Here is a 26631-nt window from a genome sequence, read left to right as displayed (position 1 = left end):
ACCGCAGATATGAGAGTCCTGAGAAAGATTAGAGGTGTGAACAGATGGCATCAATGGCAATATCATATTAAAAACGAGGATATTAGGAAAGACCTTGACATTGTCGGCATCCAGGAATGCATTAGCAGAGCTAATCTCAGGTGGTATGGTCACCTAAAAAGAATGGGTGAGGAAAGATTAGCAAAACAAGTGTTCTCTGCCAGGTTGGCAGCAAAACGACCCGTAGGAAGACCAATATATAGGTGGATTAATATGGTACAAAGTGCCTTAGACGATATATAAGAAATATAGAAATATAAGATCTGATAATGTTGGAGTCTTGACAAGTAACAGACTGATTTGGAGGAAAATTGTAGATAATAAGTTAGTAATGATATAATTGAATCGAGTATTATTGCAAAATAATCAGCTTCCTTAATTTCTGATATTAATATTTCTCTTGTTTTTTTAGCTATTAACGCTATGAATTCATCACAAGTATGGTAAGAAAGATAATTTGATCTGCCAGAACCACAGTTGGCATACATTTTCATGTGATGTTTTAAAAAATAATCAAATTCACTTAAATAATGTAAACACGATAAATAATTTCTGCAAGAATCAGAAAAAATATCATTTGTATTTCCTCTAAATGCTAGCCCTAGTTTACTCAGTAACTTAATGGTAGCTATTATTCTTTTTAAAACCTCTCTCCAATAATTTTCTTCAGATTGTATTTGTTTGATCAATTCGACTATTTACAGAACTTGATTTTCTTTTACGATATGTGCACATCGCTCATATATGCTCAGTAGAATGCTCATGATCACATAAGGTTCTTGTTATATTTCTCCAGTCATTAAAACCCTTCATTAAGCTATTATTTGACTTAGAAAACAATTTTCAAACAAAGCAGTAAATTGCTTTGCTGGTTTCTGAAAAAATTAGCCACTCTCGTTTCTCCTTTGTTCCATTCACCTTTTTACAGTAAAAATGTGATATATTTACATTTCTGACATATATTCTTTTGCTTTTTGTGTATTTTTTTTTAAATTTTCGATTTTACCAACATTCTGGGGCATATTTATTAAAATATGCTCAATAAACTGTTCATTAATAGTAAGTGGCCACACTGCTATATCGGTAAGATAAGAGATAGCTTGCTTGCTGGTAGTACAGACTCCAATTGAAAATTTTCTTCAGAATCCTCTTGATTTGTTTCATTTACTTCTTTCTCTCCTTCTATGTTTTCCACATCATTTTGATGTTCTAGATTTTCACATTCATCTCCTCCTGATAATGATACCAATGTTTCGTTTTCATTCCGAGAACTCTGAAGTACAACTTCAGTTCTACAAAATTCTTTATTTTCAGAACGCAAGAAAGACAAAATTTTCCCCTTTTGACTATTTAGCTGTTTTTCATTTTCTCTAAGTCGTTTTCTTTTACTAGCTCCGGAATCAAATTTTCTTGGCAACATTATGTGTATTAATCTATCAAAAGTGAAATAAATATTTATTAAATCCAAAATAAACATATAAATAAAATAAACAATTACGTTAAAAGCTTAAAAAATACAAAAATATAAACAGTAGTATCTTGGTTTTGTTAAAATAAATGAGTAACAGTAAAATAAGAATAATAATTAATTGAATAATATATTCTTACCGACTTCGACAACTACTTTAACCATATAATTAGGTATATACACTTGTATACAGTATACTGCTTTACAAGTACTAGCCAAATAATGGTAACTAAACTATCAGTTTAATTACCGTTTTTTGGAATTTCCTTTACTGTTCTACGATATTTGACCCTTTTTGGTGCACAATTTATTTATTGTGTCTCTTCCCAAATTCACATGTATATGAATTTCACATGTATACAATAAGTATTAATATTAAAAAAAGTCTTGGTAATATTAAACTGGCAACCTTGTAAGCCATTTTATATAAATAAATCACTGACTTATATCGATGGATTATAAATAATTATGCAACTGCTACGATACTTTATATTTAATATTAAATTTTCTAAATAGTTTAAAATCTTTTAATGTAATTCTAAATATATATATTATTTACACTTTTAAATATTCCATGTAATTGAATCATAATTAATTTAAAGAAAGATGTAATTAAAATCTTTCTCTGAAAGATTTGAATTGCAGTGTTGATTGTTGATTTTGTTTGACAAGCATCATAGTTGCTACAAAAATTCTGAATACCGAAAAAATATTAAAAGGTATGGTAATAATTTAGTATAAGAATAAACGTTTTTTTTTTTTTTTTTTTTAAATTTAAATGCAATCAAATTAAGCTTACTAATCAAGGTAAAAATTGGAACTTCCTGAACTGCAAAGTTCAGATATTCTCACCAAAAATAAAAATTTTGAATTTACGGTAATAAAAATTATAGAAAAAATCATCATATTTATGGAATTACAACATTTATTTATTACAAGATTTATTCAACTCCAGCTTTGATTTTTTTAAGTTGCAGTAATAAGCATAATAATTTCAGCTTTAGTTAAAATGTAGAGGCAATAAATAGTAACGATAGCTTGCTATGTTTGCTAACATCCACTTTTTTACTCGACATTTTACCCTAAAATGACTAGAATCTTGATGCACAAAAAAATGAACTGAAAAATCAATTTAATTTATAAATAATAATAAACTTGAAATTCAAATACTCTATTTATGTGATATAGAAACTGCTCTTGCCCAACTAATTAATACAAATAGCAGCAGCACACAAAAAAACCTCTGTTGTCTCTGGTACGTGTTTCAAAATGATCACGAAAACTTTCTTTAACTCAAAAACTTATTTACTCTGTTCACAATTTCTACTTATTAAACTTCTAGCATACTTGCAAAGAGGTTAGCTTACTCTTTATTAAGTTACTTTTACAAACTGTATGTCAACTTCAAATATGCCAATAGATTCTCTTAATGACACTTCTTGTTACTGTTAATCTAAAATCTTAATTGTCCAACTAAAACACATTATAAGAGGAATTGTACAAAGGTATATAACTTACAAAAACTCTGTATCGCACATTCAGTCAAAGGTCTTGCACAAAAAGTTCAAAGGCAATTCTCTCATCTCATATCTTGAGCTCCCTTCAGGAAATCTGGCTTCAGAAATATCTCATCGGAAAAATAGCAGACTGTGAACTGTGCCCTGCAGTACTCATATACAGCTCCGGCAAAAAATTATTCTCCCACAGTGAAAAGAAAAACTTCCAAGCGAAGGTGCTTCAGGTAATTTGTCTCGCCTTTTCTCCTCTGCTTGGGCTTGCCAAAAATGCCTGGATGACTGCCTCCTTTTTCTGCCGCCTCCACTAACTCGAATTGCCACCAACTGTCAACCAGGATTCCTCTCTGGCCTGGAAGCTTTTCTCCGGTGATTGGAACATCTCCTTTCGGCAATTCGAAGCCTTCTCTTAAGACTGGAACCGGGGAGCTCCTCTCTGGCAACATCCGGAAACGTGAAGCCCTCTCTCTCTCTAGTGACTTCTGGATCTGGGAAGCCCTATATGCTTGGCTCTGTCCCCTTTTATTATGCTTTCTCTGAGACCTCGCATGAAGTTTGTAACCCCTGAAGGATTCGACATGATTCTTTCATCTTAAGTTTCAAGTTCAGCCCGCTCTTTGTTCTCTTCTGTGCCTTCTTTTGATTGTAAGTCGCCGACCATCGGAAAGTTGTTTGAACCTTTCTGACTGACTCCGGAGGGGTTTACGTGCAGAGCTTGTAAGCCTTTCTCATACACCAAAATTTAATAAACCTTTCTAATACCGCCAGGTAGATCTATTACCTACAGCTCCGACAAAAAACATTGCCTTTGTTTTTAACACTCTAACATATTCTTATTAAAGAAGTATATACAATTAATTTCCAAAGGGCTATTTACAAAAATATCTAATACAAAATATACAGAGACAAACAAGGTTATTTTTTACAACATTCTTATGGGACTTGACCTAAGGAAAAAATCGATTTAATGTGCTTTGGAATATTTAAGCTACAATCGAGTTTTTACAATATTGATAAGAACAATAGTCTAAAAGTCCAGGTAGTCCAGCAAAAACCATCTGTGACAAAATGAAACTAGTTTATTTATTTAAAAACACAAAAATACCAATTTATTAAGTATATCCTTGTAGAGTTCATAATTAAAAAGACTAATAATAATAATAATAATAGATTTCTACAGATGTGTCCCATCTTGTTTTGGTATTATAAAATTATCAAGTTATTCTGAAGCATTATGAATTTTGCAATTTTATTATTATGCCACTAATATTTCTTCAAATGCGGCACTTTTTACAACAAAACTGGCTAAATTATGTTGAATATATCTGTTCGCAAATATACTCAAAATCCCTTTGACCTAATAAAAAGGCAGAATGCTGATGAAACTTCATCAGCATTTTATCTGTTAAAATGCAATTCCCCCCCCCCCACCACCACCACCATTAACGGATTATTGTAGTTATGTGCACTGTATTCTTGGATTGACCCTTTTTTGCTGCACAATTTATTTATTGTGTCTCTTCCCAAATAAAAACGAATTTCACATGTGCAAAAATAAATAATCAAAATGTTTGTTTGCATGGGAATTATTATGTCAAATATTTATTTTTTAAATAACATTTATTGAAATAAATATGACATTTTGCTTCCTTTCCTTGCAAAATAAGATTATATGGGTCACACATTTCAATTTTAGGAACGATTTTTTTATTTATTTTTATGAACAACAAATGGTGTTAAACTACGTTATTCGGGGTTTCCGATTGTGAGTCTTTTTAATTTATATCCAATGGTATTTTATCAGAGATTCTACGCCTTTGTCTTTTGCTTAAAACTGCAACAGTACAATTACTTTTGAAAAATAACGAATTCAAACAAAAAGAAAGTGCGCACTTGTTATCTAGCAGTATTTGTGTGTGTGTGTGTGGTGATAATTTTGGGAGGGGGGGAGTTAGCCATTAAAGGCGAATTAATTCTGTTATGAAAATTTTGGAAATAAAATTTCATTTTGACGCATGCACCTACCTATATTTCAAAAGATAAACTGTAGGGAAAATATCGCTACTTCAAAACTGCTGCATAATATCGAAATTAGCCGAAAATATGTACATAACAGTTGACTTCATAACTGCCATTTATTTTGATTTATAGTGAGTGATTAGGGGGAGGAAACCAAGAAAGTTGAAATGCAAAATCCAACAGATTACATTATAAAAATTATGCATTACATGATATGATTCAAGATTTACGTATGATAACTAACCTTCGAACTAAGATTATGAATAAAATAGGAAACTTAATTTGGAACAGATGGAGGCTGTATTCATTTTTAGATTCGGATTTTCATGAATTTATAAAATAATTGTTTGACAAAAATAACTATCTTCAGTCAAGTTCTTGGAGAATTTTAAAATGTATTGGCGATTAAAATAATTAGCAAAAAAATTGATAGTGACATTGATCTTCCAAAGTGATACAATATGAAGTGAAGAAAGTATGAAAGAATTTCTGATTTTATACTGGCATTAAAAACTATAATTATACAATAAAAACAAGCAGCAAAATGAATATAACTCATAGGTATTTAGTCTGATATAACTTAGATTCCGGTTACCGAGCAAGTAACCGCATTTCTTGCTGTAGGCCACATGAACGTAGCTACTATGAACGCCAGGTAATGTAGTTAAGTGTTCTTTTCAGCGTGAAGAATTATCGCACCTTCTAATGGACATGATGGTCAAACTACACTTCTTATCCATGTTCTTTCAGCAGTTGGACAGAATATTATCCAGGTTTGCTGGACATGTATATACGTCCAGCAAAGAAATGTATATACGTCCAGCAAAGAAATGTACGCTTGCATACATGAATTTTAGGGAATACAGAGTTCCTGTTAGTTTTATATGCTAAGGAAAGAACAATGTATTTCAAATGGAAGCGGGAGGCCTCACAAATTTTTCAGCAGCCTCTAGTTTTTATATTATGAATTTAATATTTAAAAATAAGTATTTTATTTTGCAACTATAATTACGCTGTTTTTTTTATTGTTCTTTGTGAGGAGTAAGATTTTAAAACGAGGCTCCCCTAGAGAGTGAAGCCCCCACCTTGTGCCTCATGCACGTAATGGTAAATGCGGCCCTGTCCATTTACACACCTTATAATTCTAATATTATGTGAATGATGTTTCTCCTGGCACTTTATCATGTGCCTTACTCAAATCTAAATACTGACCTTTGTTGTATTACTTGATTTCTTGTAAAAAAATCTAGTCGTGACACTTCTTATTTGGCTAATACAGCTTGCATTTCTTGACAGTTTTTCTTATCCTCATCTCAGGTATGCTTGTGTAATCTTATTATTGTCAGTGTAAATGCATGTGTAATCAAAAACAAAATAAATAAAAATTGGGGGAAAAAATGCAAATAGTGGAAAAGACAATTAAGCTGTATGAATGCACATAATCCAACCTCTGTGTTGGATGGTGAGCGAATCTTATGTTAGGAATATTGGTTTGATTTCAGTATAATTATTTCATCAGACACTTTTGATAATGGTGTTTTGTGTTATTTAGAAGAAGAAGGGAGTTTAGGTAATTTGTGAAGTTCATATTACCATTCTATAAGGATCTGATTGCATGATGAAAGGACTGACAATAATAAGTTATAATAATAATAGCAACAATAATAATCATAGCATTTTGTTGTAAGAGGAGCTTAGTTTTACTTGTAATTAGTTTGATTATAAAACTCATAATGAATTTTAAAAAATTACGTAAAGAGGAACATTAAGGCAAGTGTTAAAATAATTAAAATACATTAGTTATTTGATATTCTAGCAAACATTAAAATGTACTAAAAATTAATTAAAGTACATTTTAATGTACTTTAATTAATTTACAACAGAATCAGCAAAGTTGGTATGGTGGGAAGTCAATTGAATAAATTCATATGGAATAAGAGAGAAATTAGTCGGAACACTAAATTAGCTGTATACAAGACAGTGTTCAAACCAGTTTTAACTTATGGATGTGAGAGCTGGGTCAGAAGTAAAACACTTGACCAAAGACTAGAGACCACAGATATGAGAGTCCTGAGAAAGATTATAGGCGTGAACAGATGGCATCGACGGCAATATCATATTAAAAATAAGGATATTAGGAAAGAACTTGACATTGTCAGCATCCAGGAATCCGTTAGCAGAGCTAATCTCAGGTGGTATGGTCACTTAAACAGAATGGGCAAAGAAAGATTAGCAAAACAAGTGTTCTCTGCCAGGTTGGCAGCAAAATGACCCAGAGGAAGACCGAGATATAGGTCGATTGATACGGTAGAAAGTGCCTTAGACGATAGAAATATAAGATCTGATAATGTTGGAGTCTTGACAAGTAACAGACTGAGAAAAATTGTAGATAGGAAGTTAGTAAAGATGTAATTATTTTCATGTAGTACTATCATATCCTGTACACCCCTTGAGGGTACATGGCAGGAATTTGATGATGACGATGATATTTTAATGTTTGCTAGAATATCAAATCTTCCAAGTCTTGCCCATTTAATGAAGTTGCTTTGCAATAGCATTAAAATTTAATAAAATAAAATTTAAAATAATATTTTAGTAAGCTCAACAATGGGCATATATATGCATTTTGTCACATCATCAGATATGGCCTAAGTGCACAAAGTTACTGCTCTACAGAAATAACACTGCCCACTTTCATTTACTTTCCTATCTATCATCATTGTTTTCAAATACATAGATTTGGATTTCTTAATATTCACAAGTACATTGTTGAATTTATCACTGTTAACAGAACGTGCATTCAAGATTTACTTTAACACTTCATATTATATAAGAAAAAAAAAATTGCTATATGAATTTTTTCTCTCTCTCTCTCTCTCACACACACACACACACACACCATTATTTGTAACTCAAAAGATTTTTTTCTCATGAAATCATATAGAAAGACTTATGATTCGCTTTAAGTATTGACAACACTGCACTACACATGAGCAAAAGAAATGTAATTTATTAGGCGATTAATTTTTCACAAGAAAAATTTATCTTTCTGTTTCTTTGATATGTTGTTTTTTATGTATATCTGTTTTGTATACTTGTAGGAACTTTTATAACAGAATGGAAGGAAGGAGAGATTATATGCCAAAATTTCCTGAAATCTAGGAAATCTGTCTCTCAGTTGTGTTCTCAATTAGTCAGAATTGCTCTATGTTATGGATTTGATGGATGGTTGTTAAATATTGAGAATAAAATTCAGGTATATATTATACTTCATTTTATATACATACTTTATATAAACTAAGCATTTGATGTTTTGAGTTATGGTTTAACAAAGAATGTTTTAAATGGTAATCCTACACATCAGAAGTTTTTTCAACTTATGCTACATTAGTACCATAGATGAGCAGAAGAAGAAAGAAGAGATTTTGGACATTAGATTTGAAGACCTGGAGATTTTACTCCTTAGAAAATGCATAAGAGGGGAGATAGTATCCAAAATCAACAGCACAAGAAATGAATGAAGAGGAAGAAAATTTGTCTTGCTAGTTTGGAGTTCAACTCTGAAGGAAAGTGAATAGCCACTGAATGTGTTTTAAAAGAGTGAGAGAAGAGTGCAGAAATTACCAATTCAAATTCTGATGAACATTGATCATGGAAATGTTTATAGAACTGCAACAGGCAAAACTATACATCTGTGTTAGAATTGAGTTAACTGTGGCAAGACAGGTCATTAACCTAATTGCTTTCTTTATACAAAATTTATGTAATTATGTAGTCTTGCATTGCTGTTTTGAAACAGAATTGCTCTCTTCTGTACTCGGTCAATATTTTTTTAGAGAGCTCTTAGGTCTAACATTCCAAATATGAGAATGATATTCAGTGATTAGATGGATCTGGGCTTTGTAAAGAGTGCTTTGAACAAAAGAGAAAACCTTACTTTTTGGTGACTGATAAGATATTATTATTATTATTAGACCTCCAAGGAATCAAGGACTTATCGAGGAAGGCCATATATCAATATTATTCATACCTCTTCTCTTAAACTCATTCACACTAGATGTACTCACCACTTCAACAGGTGAGCTATTCCACTTCACTCACATTCTGTGAGAGAAAAATCTAGCTCTTACCCCTTTCTTCCAAAATTTTATCAGCTGATATCCTGTAATGCCTTCTCAAAAGTTTACAGACCTCTTTCATATCACACCTCTTTTTTCTGGCTACCAGTATCTATATTCTCATCTTTATAACTCTTTGCAGCCTTTTCGCAGCTTCTTTATTCCCCTCCAAATCAAGAAGACCAAATCTGCACATAGTAGTCCAGATGCAGTTACATCAAGGCCTTGTAAAGAGACAAAATGACTTCCATATCTTTACGTGTAAACTTGTTTCAACATCATAATTTTCCTCCGAGTTGTAGTTGCAATTTTTGTTATGTGACTTTTGAACTTCAACTTTCTATCCACCTTAATAACTGCAAGATCTCTAACCTCATTAGTCATTCCAGCATAATCCCACCAATATAATATGCTGTTTGATATTGCATCACACCAAAGTGCATACTTTACACTTACTATCATTGAATTGAACAGCCATCATTTACCCACACTTCCAGCCTATTTAAATTGCTCTGTAAATGTATATCAGTAGCATCTCTGATTGCCCTGCCTATCTTTGCATCATCAGCAAACAACTGAAATCTCTTGTCAGTCTCTTTCCAATATCATTACTGTATAGATTAAACAACAATGGTCCAAGGACTGAACCCTGGGCACACCACTGATCACCTTAAATTTTCAGATTCACAATACCCCTATACCACTTGCTGATACCTGTCCATCAGCCATCCACTTATCCAAACTAATAGTTTATATTCCCCCATATTCTCTCCATAAATTCTTCACTATGAATGCTGACTGCTGTGTGTGTAACCTTAAAAGAAAGAATAAGTGAGACATGGTTGGATGAGGATGACAATCTAACAGAATAGTGATGGAAGGGTATGACCTGTCTTGTGAAGATAGAAAAGGTAAAAGGAGAGGGGTGGTGGAGTACTATTGATGATAGAGAAAGAGTTATGTCCATACAGGGTAGAGATGCAAGATGGAAATAGTGACAGTGGTTTTGAAGGAGTATGGTGTGAGATAGAGGTGAATAGAATAACATACTTAGTCGGATGTTGTTATAGACCTGGTAATGTGGATGGTAGTGATTATGAAATGTATAATCAAATTAGCCAAGCAAATAAGAAAAGGGTGATTATTATGGGCGATTTTAACTATGGCAGTATAGACTGAGGAGGACACAACAGGACTACATGGCGAGGCCTGGTGTGGAACATCATCGAGCATCAGAGTGACCATACGGCATCTGTAGATGCCCAGTGAACATAGAGAGAGAGAGTATAGACTGTGATGATGAGATAGCAACTGGAAGTAAAGAAAATGAGTTTCTTGAGTTTTTGAGGGACAACTACCGCAGACAGTATGTAACAGAGGGTACACAAGGATTGAGGATCTTGGATTTGATCATCTCTCATCAGTGTAATTATAAATGAGATGTCAAAGTTGGTGAGAGTGACCATGAAATGATTACCTGTGTGGTTGCCAGCAGTGTGAGGATCTCTGTGAGAAAAGGGTATATGTGGAACTACAAGGTTGATGATTATGAAGAGCTCAGGAGACAGGTGTAGCATGGAATGAGGAGTTAGCTGGAAAAGAGATCAATTGGAGGATATTTGAGAACTATCTAGTAGAAGTAATGTCTAAATGTATTTCAAGAATCAGAAGGTTAAATAAGGTAGGTGTGAATTGGATGAATGAAGAGCTTATGCTTGGTAGGGATATGTTGTTGGAGGTGGAGGAAATAAGGGATCTTGAGGTGATAGCAGATACGGATCTGAAATTTGGAGACACATTGCCAAAATTGTGAGGACAATACAAAGAATTCTAGGAATGATGTGGAGGACACTGACTTGTAGAAGTAAGGAGATTCTTGTTCCATTGTATAAGGCAGGCCTGCACAACTTGATTGTCTTTGAGGGCCAAACCCAACTTGGACCACCTGACCAAGGGCCAGATCATTTCGGACCTTGAATCTTTTTCAGACACTTTTTTATCAACTCTCCCTCAGCAAATGATTTGCCAGCACAAGCTATTTCTTGTGATATTTTTAAGCTTACCTTTGTGGCAACTTCATTTGCAGATATCACTTTTTTAAAGGCTTGTTGCTCACTGCTAAGGACTTTCAATAACTTTACTGCTTTTATTTGCTTTTCACTTGCATCCAACTTGCCAAGGTTAGGATGTTTCGATTCAAAATGACATCTCAGATGTACTCTTTGGGCACAGCGATAGATTCCCGGCAAACAATGCACACTATTTTGTCCTTAAACAACGTAAAAAAATATTTGTTTGTCCACTCAGGGTTAAATGCTCAATGTTCCGAATCTATTTTATGCTTTTTACTTAAGCTCATTGTGTCGAGATTGACAATATTAATTAAAAAAAACTAATGATGACAAACTCACAGTAATGCAGGTTATGATAACAGTTATGTAATGTATTGCTTCAGCTACAACCAACCACTACTGCCAAAGCCAGTCAAGGCACGGCCAGCTTTGTGTAATACAATTCATTCTCGTTCGTAGACATCAAGTGGTTATCACAGAGATGTAACTTTGAATTTTCCCAAAGCGACACTAGTGCTAACAAAACCTCAAAGCGATTATAATAATTTGTTATTAAATACGACAGTGGGAATAACTCCAAATGCAATTTATTGTCGAGCTGAAAGAAACATGATCGTGACATTAATCGCATGAACGTAAACATGCAGAGTCTTAGTAAAAATTTATTTCAATAGGAAAAAAATCGTCTAATTTCATATTTCCCCGTATGATTAAATAATTTCAATCAGGCAGACGGGCCAAAATATATAACATTGCGGGCCATATGTTGTGCAGGCCTGGTATAAGGCTTTGATTAGGCCACACATGGACTACTGTGCCGAAATTTGGTTTACCTGGTTTTCAAAAGGACAAAGAGATAGTGATACAAAATTAATAATGGAAAAATCTCACGTACAAAGATTATTTAATACTATTAAATAATCTTTGTACATGAGTTTTTTCCGTTATTAATTTTGTATCGATATGTCTGCTCACGGTATACCTCTTTTAAAACTTGAAGAGATATTGGAAGGGCTCCAGAGGTGACTGACTAAGGTAGTTTCTGATCTCTAGAATGTGAAATATGAGGAAAGGTTGGTGGGAGATCAGGGGAGAACCAGAGGTCATCCCTGGAAGCTGTATAAGGAGGGTATGAGCAGGGGAGTGAAAAGCAGGTGTTTTGCATGCAGAGTTGTAAATGATTGGAATGCCTTGCCTGAGAGTGTGGTGTCTGCAGAGAATTCGAGTGTGTTTAAGGTGCAGTATGATGAACTGTGTGTGTGTATGACAAAAGGACCTACTGGATGAGTCTTAGATGAGATGATCCTAGATGAGATAATAATAATAATCATAATATGACAGATAGGAGAAAACTAGCTCCACTTAAAAAAACTAACAAATAAAATTGAGCAGTTGTAATTATTCAAGCTTGTCAGTTGTTTGCTACTGCTATCACATTGACCATCATTCCCATGGACACACACAGCACAATTGCGTTATAGGTTTGTGACTTCTCACATGCTCATGCATGCATGCACACATCGATATGTATGTGAGGGAGGTTGATGTTTAATAAAAATTATTTCTGCATTTCGACAGTTTTTCAAATGCCAGAAACTATTGCTTCTCTTGTATACAGCAAATCTGGACTGATTTGCTGTATACAAGAGAAGTGTTTTCTCTTCCTAAAATGCATGTGCATATAGTTTTTGAGATGTGCATGTATGCATGTCTGTGTGGTAGTTATGGTGCTTAGAATTTTGTTTTCCTGTTTATATATTTTCTGTTTTCTTGTTAATAACAAATTAAAAAAAAATGCAAAAGTGGATTTATTTACTTATGATCTGTTTACTTCACCCTGCATCTTTTTTGCATATATTTGATGCTCATGCAGATATCTTGAAATAGTTATTTTAATTGTCTTATTATTCCTAGTATAAGACTAGAATGAGCTATTCAATTCCAGTTTGATTATTGAAAATACCTTTAAAAATATTAGTAGCTTTCTTTTGCCCTCATTAATTCTTATGGATCTGTTAAAATAAGGAGCATATGTTAATATCAGAAAGTTTTCAAATCGGCATTAATAAGTTATTTTTTCTTAGCCTGAATCCATCTGTCTTCTTGAAGAATTTATCCATGTTTTGACAGATATGATGCATACTACAATCCCAAACTCATTTGTTATCTGGTATGACAGCATAATTGAAACGGGAGAATTGAAGTGGCAAAATGCTCTCAACGAGCTTAATAAGTGAGTAAGCTTAATAAATAATATCTTATCACATCAAACCACCTTAATTTATTAAGCAAAGTGGTTTGTGCTTTCTATAGTTGTTATACTTTATAACATTAATTATTAGATTAATGTGATTTGATGAAATGCTTTGAATAGAATAGCTTATTCTATTATTATTGATCACATCGAGATGCTGCGTTAGGAATGTGCAGTGATTGTTATACAATATTCTGTTATTTTCTCATATATTATTATTGTATTTTATGCAATCTGAAAAATTTTTTAATATTCTTTATATGATAGGCTTCTGTGGATTTTGTTTATGCTCAGATTCATTAATTATGAAATATTTCAACACAACCACCTTTTGTTGTAGCAAATCTATAGGAATGAATGATTTGCTTTAATGGAAGGTTTACTGTGTGAATTTCTTTTCATACCATAGTATGAATCCTATAGTATAAATGCTATCCATTCATACTATGCATATACACACACACATTCACAATGATGAGAATTCTTTATTTATAGTAGAAGGATTACAATTGTATTTCAGTGAAATGTCTTGTCAACTTCATCAGGATAACAGTTTTAATAATACAGTGATCTCCAGTTATACCACCACTACTGCATATACCATGGGATTTAGATATGATGTTGCTATTAAATTGATTCCTTTCCTTCTCCCTCATATTAATCACTCAGTGTCTATCTTTCTACATGCATGAAAAATCGGAACAAAATAATAAATTATAATTGGCAAAAAAATTATATTATTGTTTTAATCCATTATTAAAGTCAGTAACCCAAGCTTGAACTTACTCAAGTGTTAGCAAACAAAAGTTTACACATGAGATTACTTTACAGTTAAGCTACTTGTAAATAGAGGTTCCTTGCCTCAGTATCCCATATTGCACGATGTCCTCTTTCAGACATGTATATTGGCATGCATTATGAGAAGGATTACTGCTCGGTTCAGTTTTGATCTTTATTAAGTCTCATCAATGATAGCTACCTAGACTTATGAAGATATCAAGAATTAATCAATGCAAACATCATATTTTCCATATGCAAGTGGCAAAGCAATGTATCACCTTATCAAATGACTCTAGATAAGAGATAGTTGTAGCAATGATTTTTTTTATCTGAAAGTAAATGCACTTGACAAGAGAGATCATATTCACAATTTTTATAAGTACCAGCTAATCGGATATCCTAATTTGGTGTTTGAAATTGCATTTAATTGTGAACATTACTAATTGCATTGTTCTCATACCTAGCTACATACAGTGGAATGTAAATAAAAAAAAATGTGTAACATAAACTTCTTCTATTACAAAAAAAAAAAAAAAAAATGGACTTTTGGGAAAAGTTTCATAAGTTCAAACTTACATAAGTGTAGTATTTTATATCTCAGGAAGTTTCTGTATTATACTAAGGATCTCTATTTAAGTGTTGTTCATTGCAGAAGAGCATATGATAAAATACCAAAAAACTTTTAAGCTTAATAGAAAATGTTTTAAAACATTTGAAATTACATAATCTGATTTGGCATTAAAATATTTTTAGGAGATTTTTCAATAGTTGTGATGGAATATTTCTTAATTACACGTGGAAGGAAGAACATCTAAAGATGACATTGAAGGAAGCAGGATCCCGGTACTTAGATGTTTATGTAGGAATAGATGTATTTGGAAGAGGTTGCCTTGGTGGTGGAGGGTTTTCTACTAACACTGTAAGTTAACATTCTTTTTAATTTAAACTCCATGAATAACTCACTAAATACTGAAATTACCCTGTTTTGTGAGTTAAATTTGTGTAAAATTTGAGTATCAGCACCATGCAATGTATGGATACAGATTTCCTTTGAGTCATATATGAATGATATTGATTTTTTTTTTTTATTTTTTTTTTTTTTTTTTATATGTAGATAATTTTTACTCTTAGGAATGCTATTCAGAATATAATAAAAATATTTCCCTAAGTCAACTTGCAAAAACTTTATTTCTTGTAGAATTGTTGATGAAGTATCCTGAGCATCATTGATGGAAGAAATTAGGTTTCAAAGATGCCATAAGCAAAATAGATTATTTCGAGCAGACTCTGAAGAAAACGTTGATTCAGATATAGAGGCACATGGTGAAATTATCTGCAATGATAGAAAAAAATTCAGAACTCTATAGTCGATTTGGGAAGTTAAAGAGGCACTCGTAAAATAAGAAAGCATGTTGAAAGTTCCTAGTGTTATGTCGTTACTTTTCCTAAAATAATTTACTTTCTTTATGAATTTACCTCTCTACAATGACTACAAGACTTACAAAATTTCCCTGATTCTAACATCTGTATCACTTCTTACGTGTTCATTCTATAAGGAAAGCAAATTCTATTATCTCTAGCCAATTCCTAATTTTACTCACGTGCTTACCCTGACTGTTAAAGGTTATTCCTTGCTAAAAGAAACGAATCCTCTAATTTCTTTCTGGGGCCGTCTCCTCTTCAGCTATTGACAAATTTATTTTTTAAAGCTGCGCCAGCCAATATCTTAGAATAGAGGGGACTCTTATTCAGGGAGACTTTTCCAGATTTTTAGTGCACATAGGTGAATAAATTTAGTGTTTAAACTCATAAATTAAACGCTTTACTGTGGCTAAGTAAATTCTGGTTTGCAGTCGTAACCTCTATAACAACATGTTATACCTTTCTTTCAATTCCCTCCCGCTATGGTTCAGATTAATGAGTGGTAGTTTTGATTCATATCACAGGCATAAATCAGATATAGAAGAAAAACATATTTATTGGAATCTAAAGACGTATACACTTAGACCAATCTCACTTTCAATTAGTTCAATGACATGCTAAATCACACTGTATCAAACTGATTAATACTCTAATGCATGAACAATAAATTCTTCTTTTAAGTTAGAGATTAAACACACATAATATACACATTATACACTTCTAATCAATATTCTACCTGCTATGTTTGTCTTACACATTAAACTAGTCACAATCATCTATAATCATTCCAGACAATTTGTCTTATGGACATTAGCCACTGCTAAATAATCACTTAAAGTTCTTAAATACTGTCCATACTCGATTATTACTGACTGGGTAATTATACAACAAAATCTGTACTTTACCATTTCTTGGGGCAGGATCTCCAGGTCCGTCTGAACTGTCCTTCTTTGTTTGAGTTACCTCTCGATACTTCCATAAGCCTGCATCCACGTAGTGGGTCACTATCGTCATCAGATTAAACTATGCTCTGCACCTGGCGTTGTTTCTGCGTCAATTCTGGATCTGTTCCGGGCCATCCTCATTTCTACTGCTGGTTCATAGGATACGTCCGCGATATTATTCCGTCAGAACTTTCAGCAAAGGAGCAAAGACAGCATATGCCGACATCTCATGCTTTAGTACCAGCAGAAATTCAGACATCGAAGGGAAAGGCACACCGTTCGATATCGTACTATCGCCAAGGAACACCATCAGGAACTTCCAGTCCACGGGAGAAGTCGAATCATCCTCCAGCAAAATAGGCGAAAAAAGCCGTGAGAAAGGGGTGCAAACCCCTTTTATTCTCTCTTCACTTCCCCCCTTTTTAGCACCCTGTTACTAGCTGCGATAGCGCCCTCTTACTTTCTGCGATCTTTTCCCATCCACGGGAATTTCGGCACATCGCGTGATCTCGAGCAGCGTCTTCCAGGAAACGAACTTGTGTTGTTTTCCAAGATTGCCAATGCCTCAGGCCCGCCCATGACTTTTGGACTATTGTTTACATCTAATTTACCCATTCATTGTGTACATGATGCATTCATATAATACTAATTTATACACAAAGTTCTTTACATAGTATTACAGTTCTACGAAAAGGAGATAATTCTATTTCTATTTACAGTTAGTACTTTATTTCTTCTGCTCGAGTACAAGTTTTTTCTCTCAGCTGATTTTTCTGACTTGTTAAATCCTGAATGAATTATTTCTTTTTAAAAGTTCTTCATTCAGGATGTAACACTAGCAAGTAAGTCAGCAGGTGCTCTGAGATGTAAGAAAGCAAAGCAGTGTGTAAAAGTAATTAAATAGAAGCCATGGGAAGATAAGAGTATTGAAGATAAATATCAGGAAGGTGGCAAAATGTTCTGTAGACATATTAAAAAGCTTAGAAATGGAAGGAGCAATATAAAAGGAATCAGATGAAAGTGATGTGAAAAATGATGATAAAGATATTCCAGATGTTAGAGTAATTACTATTAACCTCCCTACCGGCCAATGTGGATGAAATAGTGACACCACATTGCACTTCTTATCCATGTTATTCAATGGGTTTTAGAGCTTCGTATCCAGATTTATCTCGATGTCTATAGACGTCGTGGCCGGTTGGGGGGTTAAACTTACTTTCTGAGTCTGGAACACCAATCATATCCTCTCCATCCAAAAGACAGTGGCTTGTATCGCCTTGTCATTGACCATCAGAATGTCATCTGTGGAGCACACATCGATTAGATCTGGGCAACATAAAAGATGTTCGTCAGTTTGGGCGTCTCCGCAGTCACAGCTGTCATCATTGGGGGGGTTAAAGAAATGACAGAATAGTACTTGAATTAGAAAAAGCAATTAAAACTTCTGTCAAATTTTAATGGTTTCTAAAATGGAAAGGCAATTGATGTAGATGATATTCAACTATACTGCTCAAATATGGGAGTACTGCATAATTCAGAAGGCAGAATTATTCTCCATGATTGGAGGAGATCTCTCTTGTTTTCCATGTACACTATGTTGACAAAAGTATTTGGACACCTTATGTGGCATGCAAATTTCAGATCCTACCATATCTACCTCCCTCAGAGAGTGTCTGCATAAGTCTGGTAATAAAAGGCGGGATGTGCTGCATGTTTTGCACTGTACTTGATGTCAAGATGCCGTAATTCAGCTAAACTGACAGACTGCTAGCATGGTATGTAGTTGGGTGTCACATTAGTGGTCTTTCTGTCTGTGACATTGCTAATTGTCTCAGTACACCAAAAATCCACTGTTGCTTATGTCATTCATAGATGGAAAGGTAATGGTACTACCTAGGTTAGTGATTGTCTCACTGACAAGATCGATGAGCTCTGTCTCGGAATATTTGAGCATCCTGCACATCATCAGGGCAGACTTCACAGTCAACCTGGAAAATGCTGCAGGGACATCTGTCAGCACTAGAACTATTCACAGATTGTTGCATGTTTTTGATTACCATGGCAGAGCTGCTGTGAACAAGCCACACATCATCTCTCTCAATGCCAAATGACATTTGGACTAGTGCCTTTCACACCATTCCTGGACTGCAGATGATTGGAAAAGGATTCTGTAGAGCGACAAATCATGCTTCCAAATGTTTCACTCTGATGGCTATGTTTGGATCTGGAGATTACCTAGGGAATGGTTTTTGCTGGATTGCATCATTCCAACTGTCAGGTTTGCTGGAGGGTCAGCAATGGTATGGGGTATTTTGGTTGGATGAGGCTTGGTCCATTGTTGGATATGCCCAAAACCATGATGTCTGATGGTTACTTGGACAACTTTATGCTTCCAATACTGTGGAGCAGTGACCCGTGCATGTTTCAGCATAACATTGCCCCATGCCTTACTGCACTTTGTGTGTGTGTGTGTGTGAGAGAGAGAGAGAGAGAGACTGGTTTTCACAAAACAACATTAAAGTGTTCAATTGGCACTGGCCAACTCAGAATCCAGACCTCAACTCCATCAAACATCTTTGGGATGAATTAGAATGCAGAATTCGTTCTAGACCACAGCAGACATCATCAGCAGTGGGGTAGCTTTGTGTGAGGAATAGAAGACTATTCCTGTTTCAACATATAACTGAAATTGGTTGAAAGCATTCTCAAAGAGTAGTTGCTGTTATTCAGACCAACAGTGGTCCCACCCAGTATTAGAAATGTAATTAAAATGCATTTTTTTGACCACAGCTAGGTGTCCAAATACTTTTGTCAACATAGTGTATAAATATGGAAATGAAACTGAATGTAGGAATTAAAGAGGAATTTCCATATGGAGTGATAAGATTTATGCAAGCATATGCCAGAATAGGCTAAGAAAAATTGTAAAAGGGGAAATATGGAAAACAAAGCTAGGTTGCCAAAGAGATTGTCAGAATCAAATTAACATTTTAAAAGAGATAGATAATTGGATATATAATATGCTATATTTGTTTTGTAGATTTGAAAAAGACACATGACAAGCTGTGAAGAGAAAAACTGTTCAAAACACTACATTTATATTTGTAAATGGGACACTGTACTGAGTAATAAATAGTCTATATTTGTGTTTTAAGTCAGCACTTAGAATTGAAGGAGATACATGTAGATGGCTTGATGGTTAATCAGGTGTGAGACAAGGGCATACATTATCTCTGCTCCTTCATCTATAATGGATGAGCTTAGGTTTGTTTGTCAGTCTGCAAAAGGGTAGAAACTTATAGCATATTAGTATTATGATTTTGCCAGGGTCAGATAACTTAAAAATACTGGAGAACAGCTTCCCCCCCCCCCCATGCTTCTTTGGGGACTTGAGCCATCAAGGCTAGTGAATTAGGTTAGTTGCCTAGTTGTTTAGAATTAGTGAGAAGTAGAAGCAAATGTGAAGTAGTAAATACGATGAAAGATAAATGTTAGATAGCTTATCTGGCCTTTATCAAGTACCTTGTGAATGTTATCTTTTGTGTTTTGGATAGACCAGCTACTCGTGGAGAAAAGAATTCGTGAACACAATGCTACTTCCATTACATAAATCATGCAACTTGTTTTAAATACTAGCATTTGTTTAGAGAGAAATAGCTTTAAGGCCTTGTTACATCATTCTGATTTAAATTGAAATAATGAGCTATCTTTTCCATTGAAATTCCTGTTTTATTGGAGGCCTGAATAACATAGCTTGAAAAAAAGTGTTTGATCTCCACAACAGGATCTCAGACTATATAAGACTATGTAATCCCACATATGATGTAATGTGCTATAAGTTTTCAATGTTTCATGTGTAGCATTCACATATAATTTTCCAAAATTATTTGCTATCCCCTGAATATGGAGATAGGCTTACAAATAAATATGGATAAATGAAAAATAATGTATAGTGAAAATACTCCAGAATGAAAAAACAAATTGAAATAAATCAATGACAGATTGAAATAGTGAGTTCATATAAATATCTAGGACAGATCATTACAGACAACCATAAAGTTGATAATCAAATTTCAGCTAGAATGACAGCAGGATGGAAATTTGTAACTATTATAGAGAAATATTTAAAAGCAATTTACCAAACTGTCTAAAAAGAAAGATCTACAATCAGTGTGTACTCCCAACAATGACCTATGGAGAACATGTTTGTCAAAAGTGTATTGTGAGCGAATACTGAAAGTGTGAAGAGAGTAAGAAGAGTGATAATGGTGAGTTGAAAGATGAAAAGCATGATAATGTGATTGGCATATTTAGTGTTGTAAGCAGTATGAGTGACTATGAATGGTGCAGTGAAAAATGAAGAAAATGACCAGATGGTAATGGAAAAGATAGTGCACTTACATGGAGTTCACAGAACAAAACATGAGATTGAGCGATTGGAGAAACATGTGTCAGATGGTATGATATAGAAGCAAAAGAAAGGGGAGAGAAAGCAGAGCATGAAAGAGCAAAAGTATAAAAATAAGGATTGGATTTTGTATAATGATTCATTGATACAAGGAGTCCTTGAGGAGAATGTGATGAAATCACATTTTTCCCATTTTCCTGGAGCTGAAGATTAAGGATGTCAGTGATGCTGTAAGGATGCAGAAAGTGAAGTTGAAAGAGATGTTTATTTTGGCTAGTACAAATGATTTAGCAGGTGGCAGTGGGTATGTGAGAAGAAAGAGTTGCTAGTGCATGCAAAAAAGAACAGTGAGAAAGTAAAAGTTTTGAGTCTGTTCCCACAATAATATAGAGGCAAGCTGAAATGGAGAGCTATAATCGTGAATGAAACAGTGCTCTGACTGTGCAGGAGGAATGGTGTGGAGTTTGTGGACTTGTAGCTTGAGTTTGATGGAAGGATTTATATAAGGTAGATGGCTTGCATCTAAATGGATTTGGTGTCAGGAATCTGGAGAAACTGTTGTTCAGTGAAAGTTCAGAACAAAGTCAGGGAGACTAGAATGTTGTGGTAGAGGGGGGGGGGACAGGTGAACATGGATCCAGGCAACATAGAAGTTAGGAAGTGGGGAAAGTGATCACATGATGCAATATATAGCACTCCAGGTTAACTTTAGTGGGCTAAGTAACACAAGGTGTAAGGGAAGTTGTGGGATGAAGGGGGTATTGCAGTTTATATATACTAATGCCAGAACTATTCAGAAAAAAAAAAGGTGGAAGAGTTTTTGGCATTGGTTAGCACAACTTGGCCAGAAGTTACAGGATGGGGGGAGGGGGGGGGTTGCTAATGACAGCAGAGGAATTAAAGCCAAAAAAGAGTAGAAATTCATCATGGGGACAGAGATTCAAAGGGCAGTTCATTTGAAGCTATCTGCTATGATTTAGAGGTCAACAGGACTAAATATGTAATTAGTTGCTGCTATAATGCAGGGGGTATAAGTAATGACATGCACTTGCAAATAAGCACAATGAGTACTGGTCAAGTAATTATTGAGTGGTGGTGGAGGGGGGGGGAGATATTTCAACTATGGGGACATAGTTTGATTGGAGGAATGGTCACAGGCAGAGAAAGAAATGGAATTTATAACTTCTGAGAGAATGATGATTACCTAAGCCAACATGTAATGGAAGGACATGAGATTCAAGAGTACTGTATCTGATCATTGCATCAGAGAGCTTAACACTGACCAATCTAGCTCTCCTTCCTCTGCTTGGAGAAAGTGATTGTGTGGTCTTGATCTGTGAGATGGCCAGACATGCAGAATTTTCTATTAAGAAGGGATATATGTGAAATTAAAAAGCAGGTGATTCTGATAAGTCAAGGAGTCAGCTTTCAGCAGAGCCATAGCATAAGAACTTGGGAAGAGATGTTAGTAGTGCATGGGAGGTGGTCAAAGATTGTTTGAAGAAAACACTATCTGTTTTCTTCAAACAATGTATACCTAGAGTCAGAATGATAAATCAGGTAGGACTTAGATGGATGAATGGCTTCATTAGGCAAGAGTTGCACACAAAGAAAAGGTTGTGGATGGATTTTAAAGAAAAAAAGTAATCAGCATGCCCATGAGCAGTATAAGGCACAGACAAGAGGGTGACTGGTATGGTAAGCAAGGCCAAAAGAAACTCTAAAGAGTTCTTTTGCTATGTGGCAAGTAAAAGGAGAAATGACTATGTAAGGATGACTTTAAAAAGTGCTGATGGTGGAGAGATAACAGAACCAAACCAAATAGTTGAATTACTGAGTGAGCATTTTGCAGGGGTGTATGATCATCTAGATGGCAACATTGGAATGCCAGATGTGACATTAACTTATAGGAGAATAGAAGTTGGAGAAATGGAAGCAGTTTGAAATACTGCAGAACTTCGATATAAACACAGTCATGGGATTAGATGGTATATCATCCCATGTATTACAAAAATGTGCAAGGGAATCATCAGCTCCTCTGACCAAGCTGTTTAATTTAAGCCTCAGTACCATCAAGGTCAAGATGGTCCCTCCAAAACTGACATTAAATAGCGAATTGCTAAGGCAACTGTGGCCCTACAAAAGTTAAAACCATTGTGGAGAGATAACAGAATAGCAATCGCAACCAGACTAAGACTAAATGACACTTTGGTGAATTCTATCCTCTTGTATGGTTGTGAGGCCTGGACTTTATTGAGGGAAGATGAGAGGAGACTCCTGTCTTTTGAGATGAAAACTTACAGAAGACTCTTGAGAATTCCTTATACTGCTCACGAAACCAATGAAAATGTTCGAAAACTGATTAATTTAATAGACGAGAAAAAAAGGGAAAATATTCTGACAGTCATCAGAAGGAGACAGATGAAATGGTTTGGACATGTGGAGAGGGCTAATGGCATTCCAAAGCAAACACTAGAAGGAATCGTTCCAGGATCAAGGGTTAGGGCCGACCGCGATTAAAATGGACTGACAACATCAAAAAATGGACAAATTCCTCCCTTTCTCAACTGACATCAAGAACAAGAGACTGAGATGATTGGAGGAGGATAACAAAGAACATCATCTACCAGGCATGAATGGCCCAACGGTCCATATAGGACTATGGGAGAGAATAAGACTAGGAAGGTACCAGTGGAGTGGAAAGAGTAAAGGAGACTCTAAGACAGAAATGGCAAATTATAGGCCAATCAGCATCTCAGGAGTGGTGGTTAAGCTATTGTTGTGGTTAAGAAATCGGTGAAAGAATTCAGGACTGGGTGAATAGAAATTATACTATATAAGGAACAACATGGTTTTGTGAAGGATAGGTCTTGCCTTAGTAATTTGCTTACTTTCTATAAGTGACACTGCAGTTAAATAAGGGAAATGGCTACGCAGTGATATTACTAGACTTTTCAGATGCATTTGACAAGATTCCACATACAACTTTATTGCATATATTGAAGGAAATAGGGATGGATATGAATCTGGTGATTTGGATTAGAGGGTGGCTGAACAAGGAGTGGTTTATGGAGGAGTTGAGTCCAACAGAAGGCAAATGATCAGTGGTGTACCACAGCACTCAGTACTTGGTCTTCTGTTGTTTAATTTGTATATCAATGATATAGAATCATTGGAAGAGCAATGGTAAATGAAGGTAATGCAAAAATCCTGCATGAAGACTTAAACAGATTAGCAGTGTGAACCAAAGTAAATGGCTGCCAGTTTAATGTTGCCAAGTGTGATGATGATGATGGCGATGCACTTCAGGAAGAGATTTGAAGCTGTGTATACAGTACACAGCTGGGATCATGGAATTGAACTGATGAGGCCAGGGATGTGGGTGTGATTGTGAACAGGGAGTTGAAGTTTAGAAGGCATATTGCGAAGATAACCAAAACGGCACATCATATTACATTTGTTGAAGAATGCACTAACAAACAGGGATAGAGTGGTTATTGTTTCCCTATATAAGGCTTTAATAAGGCCACATCCAGACTCTTGGATTCTGTGAGAGATGGAAAAGTTCTGGAGAAGATCCAGAGGCAAGCGACAAAGATTGTGGAAGGTCTGTGGAATGCTCCCTGTGAGAATAGATTGATAGTCTGTAGGCTTCAAAAATTAGTTGATAGACAAAAAAAAGGAGACATGATAGAAGTATTTAAGTTATTAAAGAGATTTTATAGGATTGACATGGAAGACTGTTTTCAGTATGGCAAGAAGGCAGAGAACAAGAGGTCACTGGTGGAAGTTGTGCAAGAGTGTGATTAGCAAGGGTGTTATGACTAGAATTTTTGCTTGCAGGGTGGTGAATGTGTGGAATGGGTTTCCAGAGGTGGTTGTGGGTGCTTCATCAGTGAATGAGTTTATGGAGAGGCATGATAGATATTGTGTGAATGATGGCTAGTGTGTAAATAATGGATCTCCCACAATGAGTCTTCACTCCATACACCTGTATTATAATAATTATCATTATTATTTGTCAAAATATAATGATGTTACAACAACATATGACTAAAAAGTAGAATGCTATTATTTATGTTCACATAATGTACAGCTATACAAATTGTTGGGATTGTGTTGAAATTAATTTATACATAAACAAGATATGTAAAAATATTTATAGCAGTTTTCAGCTTTTCTTCCATTAATTTTTTACCAAGGAGAAAAATTGAGTCATTTTTAAATCACTATACTGTAGTTCCCCATTATCTGTGGTCAATCCCAGTCCAAAAATATTAAATGAAAAATACCAGAAATAAACAATTGGAACAAATTTATAATATATTAATTTTTTATACACAATTTTTTAATTTATGTTAATTTATTTTAATTAATGGATTTATAAACAAATATATTTACAATTTTTTTGTAAACAAATAAACAACTTGTAGAAACTATGAAAATTTCATAAGTTGACCTGAGAGCTTATGAGAATACAATCTTTGGCATCCCTGAGTTGCCTTTAGCTACTTAAGTCAAGTAAGTAGTGCAAGCCAAGGCAACTCGGGTATACCAAGAATTGTATTCTCTTAAGCTCTCAGGTTACCTTACAAAACTTATATAGTTTCTACAAACCCTTGGCTTTGAAATAATGTTGGATCTAATACCCACTTTGCCTATGTAATTTTACATCACCGAAATGAAGCCATATGGCTCTCTCTTTTACTACAGGCAAACCTCGCTTAACGCAATTAATTAATCCATCAATTAATTTGTGCTAAGCTAATGCAATAAACAATAGGAATAATATTAATTCTTCCATCAGTTAGCATAAATTTGGAAAAAAAAATTAGAGTATAAACTATATTAGAGGATAAAATCATCAAAGTTAATAAAAATCATTTGCGTAAATTTTTATTTAATGTCTAAACATTTAATTGAGCTACTTTTTTTACAAAAATCTGTACTTAATTTTTTACAATAAGTACAGATGTTTGAATCATGCTTGACTTTTTTATCTTGTCATGCAATTTGCGATAGCTGGCAAGTGCTTTATCAAGATTTCGGTAGACTATGAAGCTTCGTTCCATATCAGGATCAGCATCAAACATAATTTCCTTAGCATGCTCAATGTGATTGAAAACTAACTCAAGTTCTTTCGCAGTTAGCTTCTTAGTCGTAACATGCTCTTCTTGTTCACACTCATTATCTTTTTCATATGCATGCTGTTCTTCTTGTGAATGAGATCATGCTTGCTTAACTGTTCTGAATGGGAATCGAGTAAGTTTCTCACATCTTTATTATCCAGTTCATTAAATCCAAGTTCTTTTCCAATTGTGATGATTTCTTCAAAATATTATATCTTGGATTTTGTGCACGATAAACTAACACAGGCTTCAGTTTAAAGTTGCCTCCTAATAAGAGCGTAAGACAATCTTTAGATATTTTGTATTCTGGTTGAGATACTTCAGTTTTAGCTAGTAAAATTTTTGGTGGCATACACTTCCAAAAGAGACCAATTTCGTTGACGTTGATTATTTGCTGATCATCATAATCGCCCTCCTGAATTATCCTTTGCAATTTTTCACAAAATTTGGCCACAGAATCATTA

At 34.4% G+C, this 26631-nt stretch overlaps 1 protein-coding gene across 1 annotated transcript in view; it reads left to right on the top strand.

Moving 5' to 3' along the window:
- ENGase (cytosolic endo-beta-N-acetylglucosaminidase) overlaps positions 1–26631 on the top strand; it is a 153345-nt gene that overhangs the window by 20709 nt on the left and 106005 nt on the right. The window contains exons 4-6 of the mRNA XM_090407650.1: positions 8142–8296; positions 13315–13463; positions 15018–15183. Of these exons, the coding sequence (XP_090263776.1) occupies positions 8142–8296; positions 13315–13463; positions 15018–15183 (470 nt within the window). The remainder of the gene's footprint in view (positions 1–8141; positions 8297–13314; positions 13464–15017; positions 15184–26631) is intronic.

The sequence above is a fragment of the Typopeltis vanoorti genome, chromosome 17 (assembly GCF_054136105.1).
Source record: "Typopeltis vanoorti isolate ZY-2024b chromosome 17, IOZ_Tvanoo_1.0, whole genome shotgun sequence".
In the NCBI taxonomy this organism is placed as follows: domain Eukaryota; kingdom Metazoa; phylum Arthropoda; class Arachnida; order Uropygi; family Thelyphonidae; genus Typopeltis; species Typopeltis vanoorti.
The sequence above is the reverse complement of the archived record's forward strand: the minus strand, read 5'-3'. Positions and strand labels throughout refer to the sequence as shown.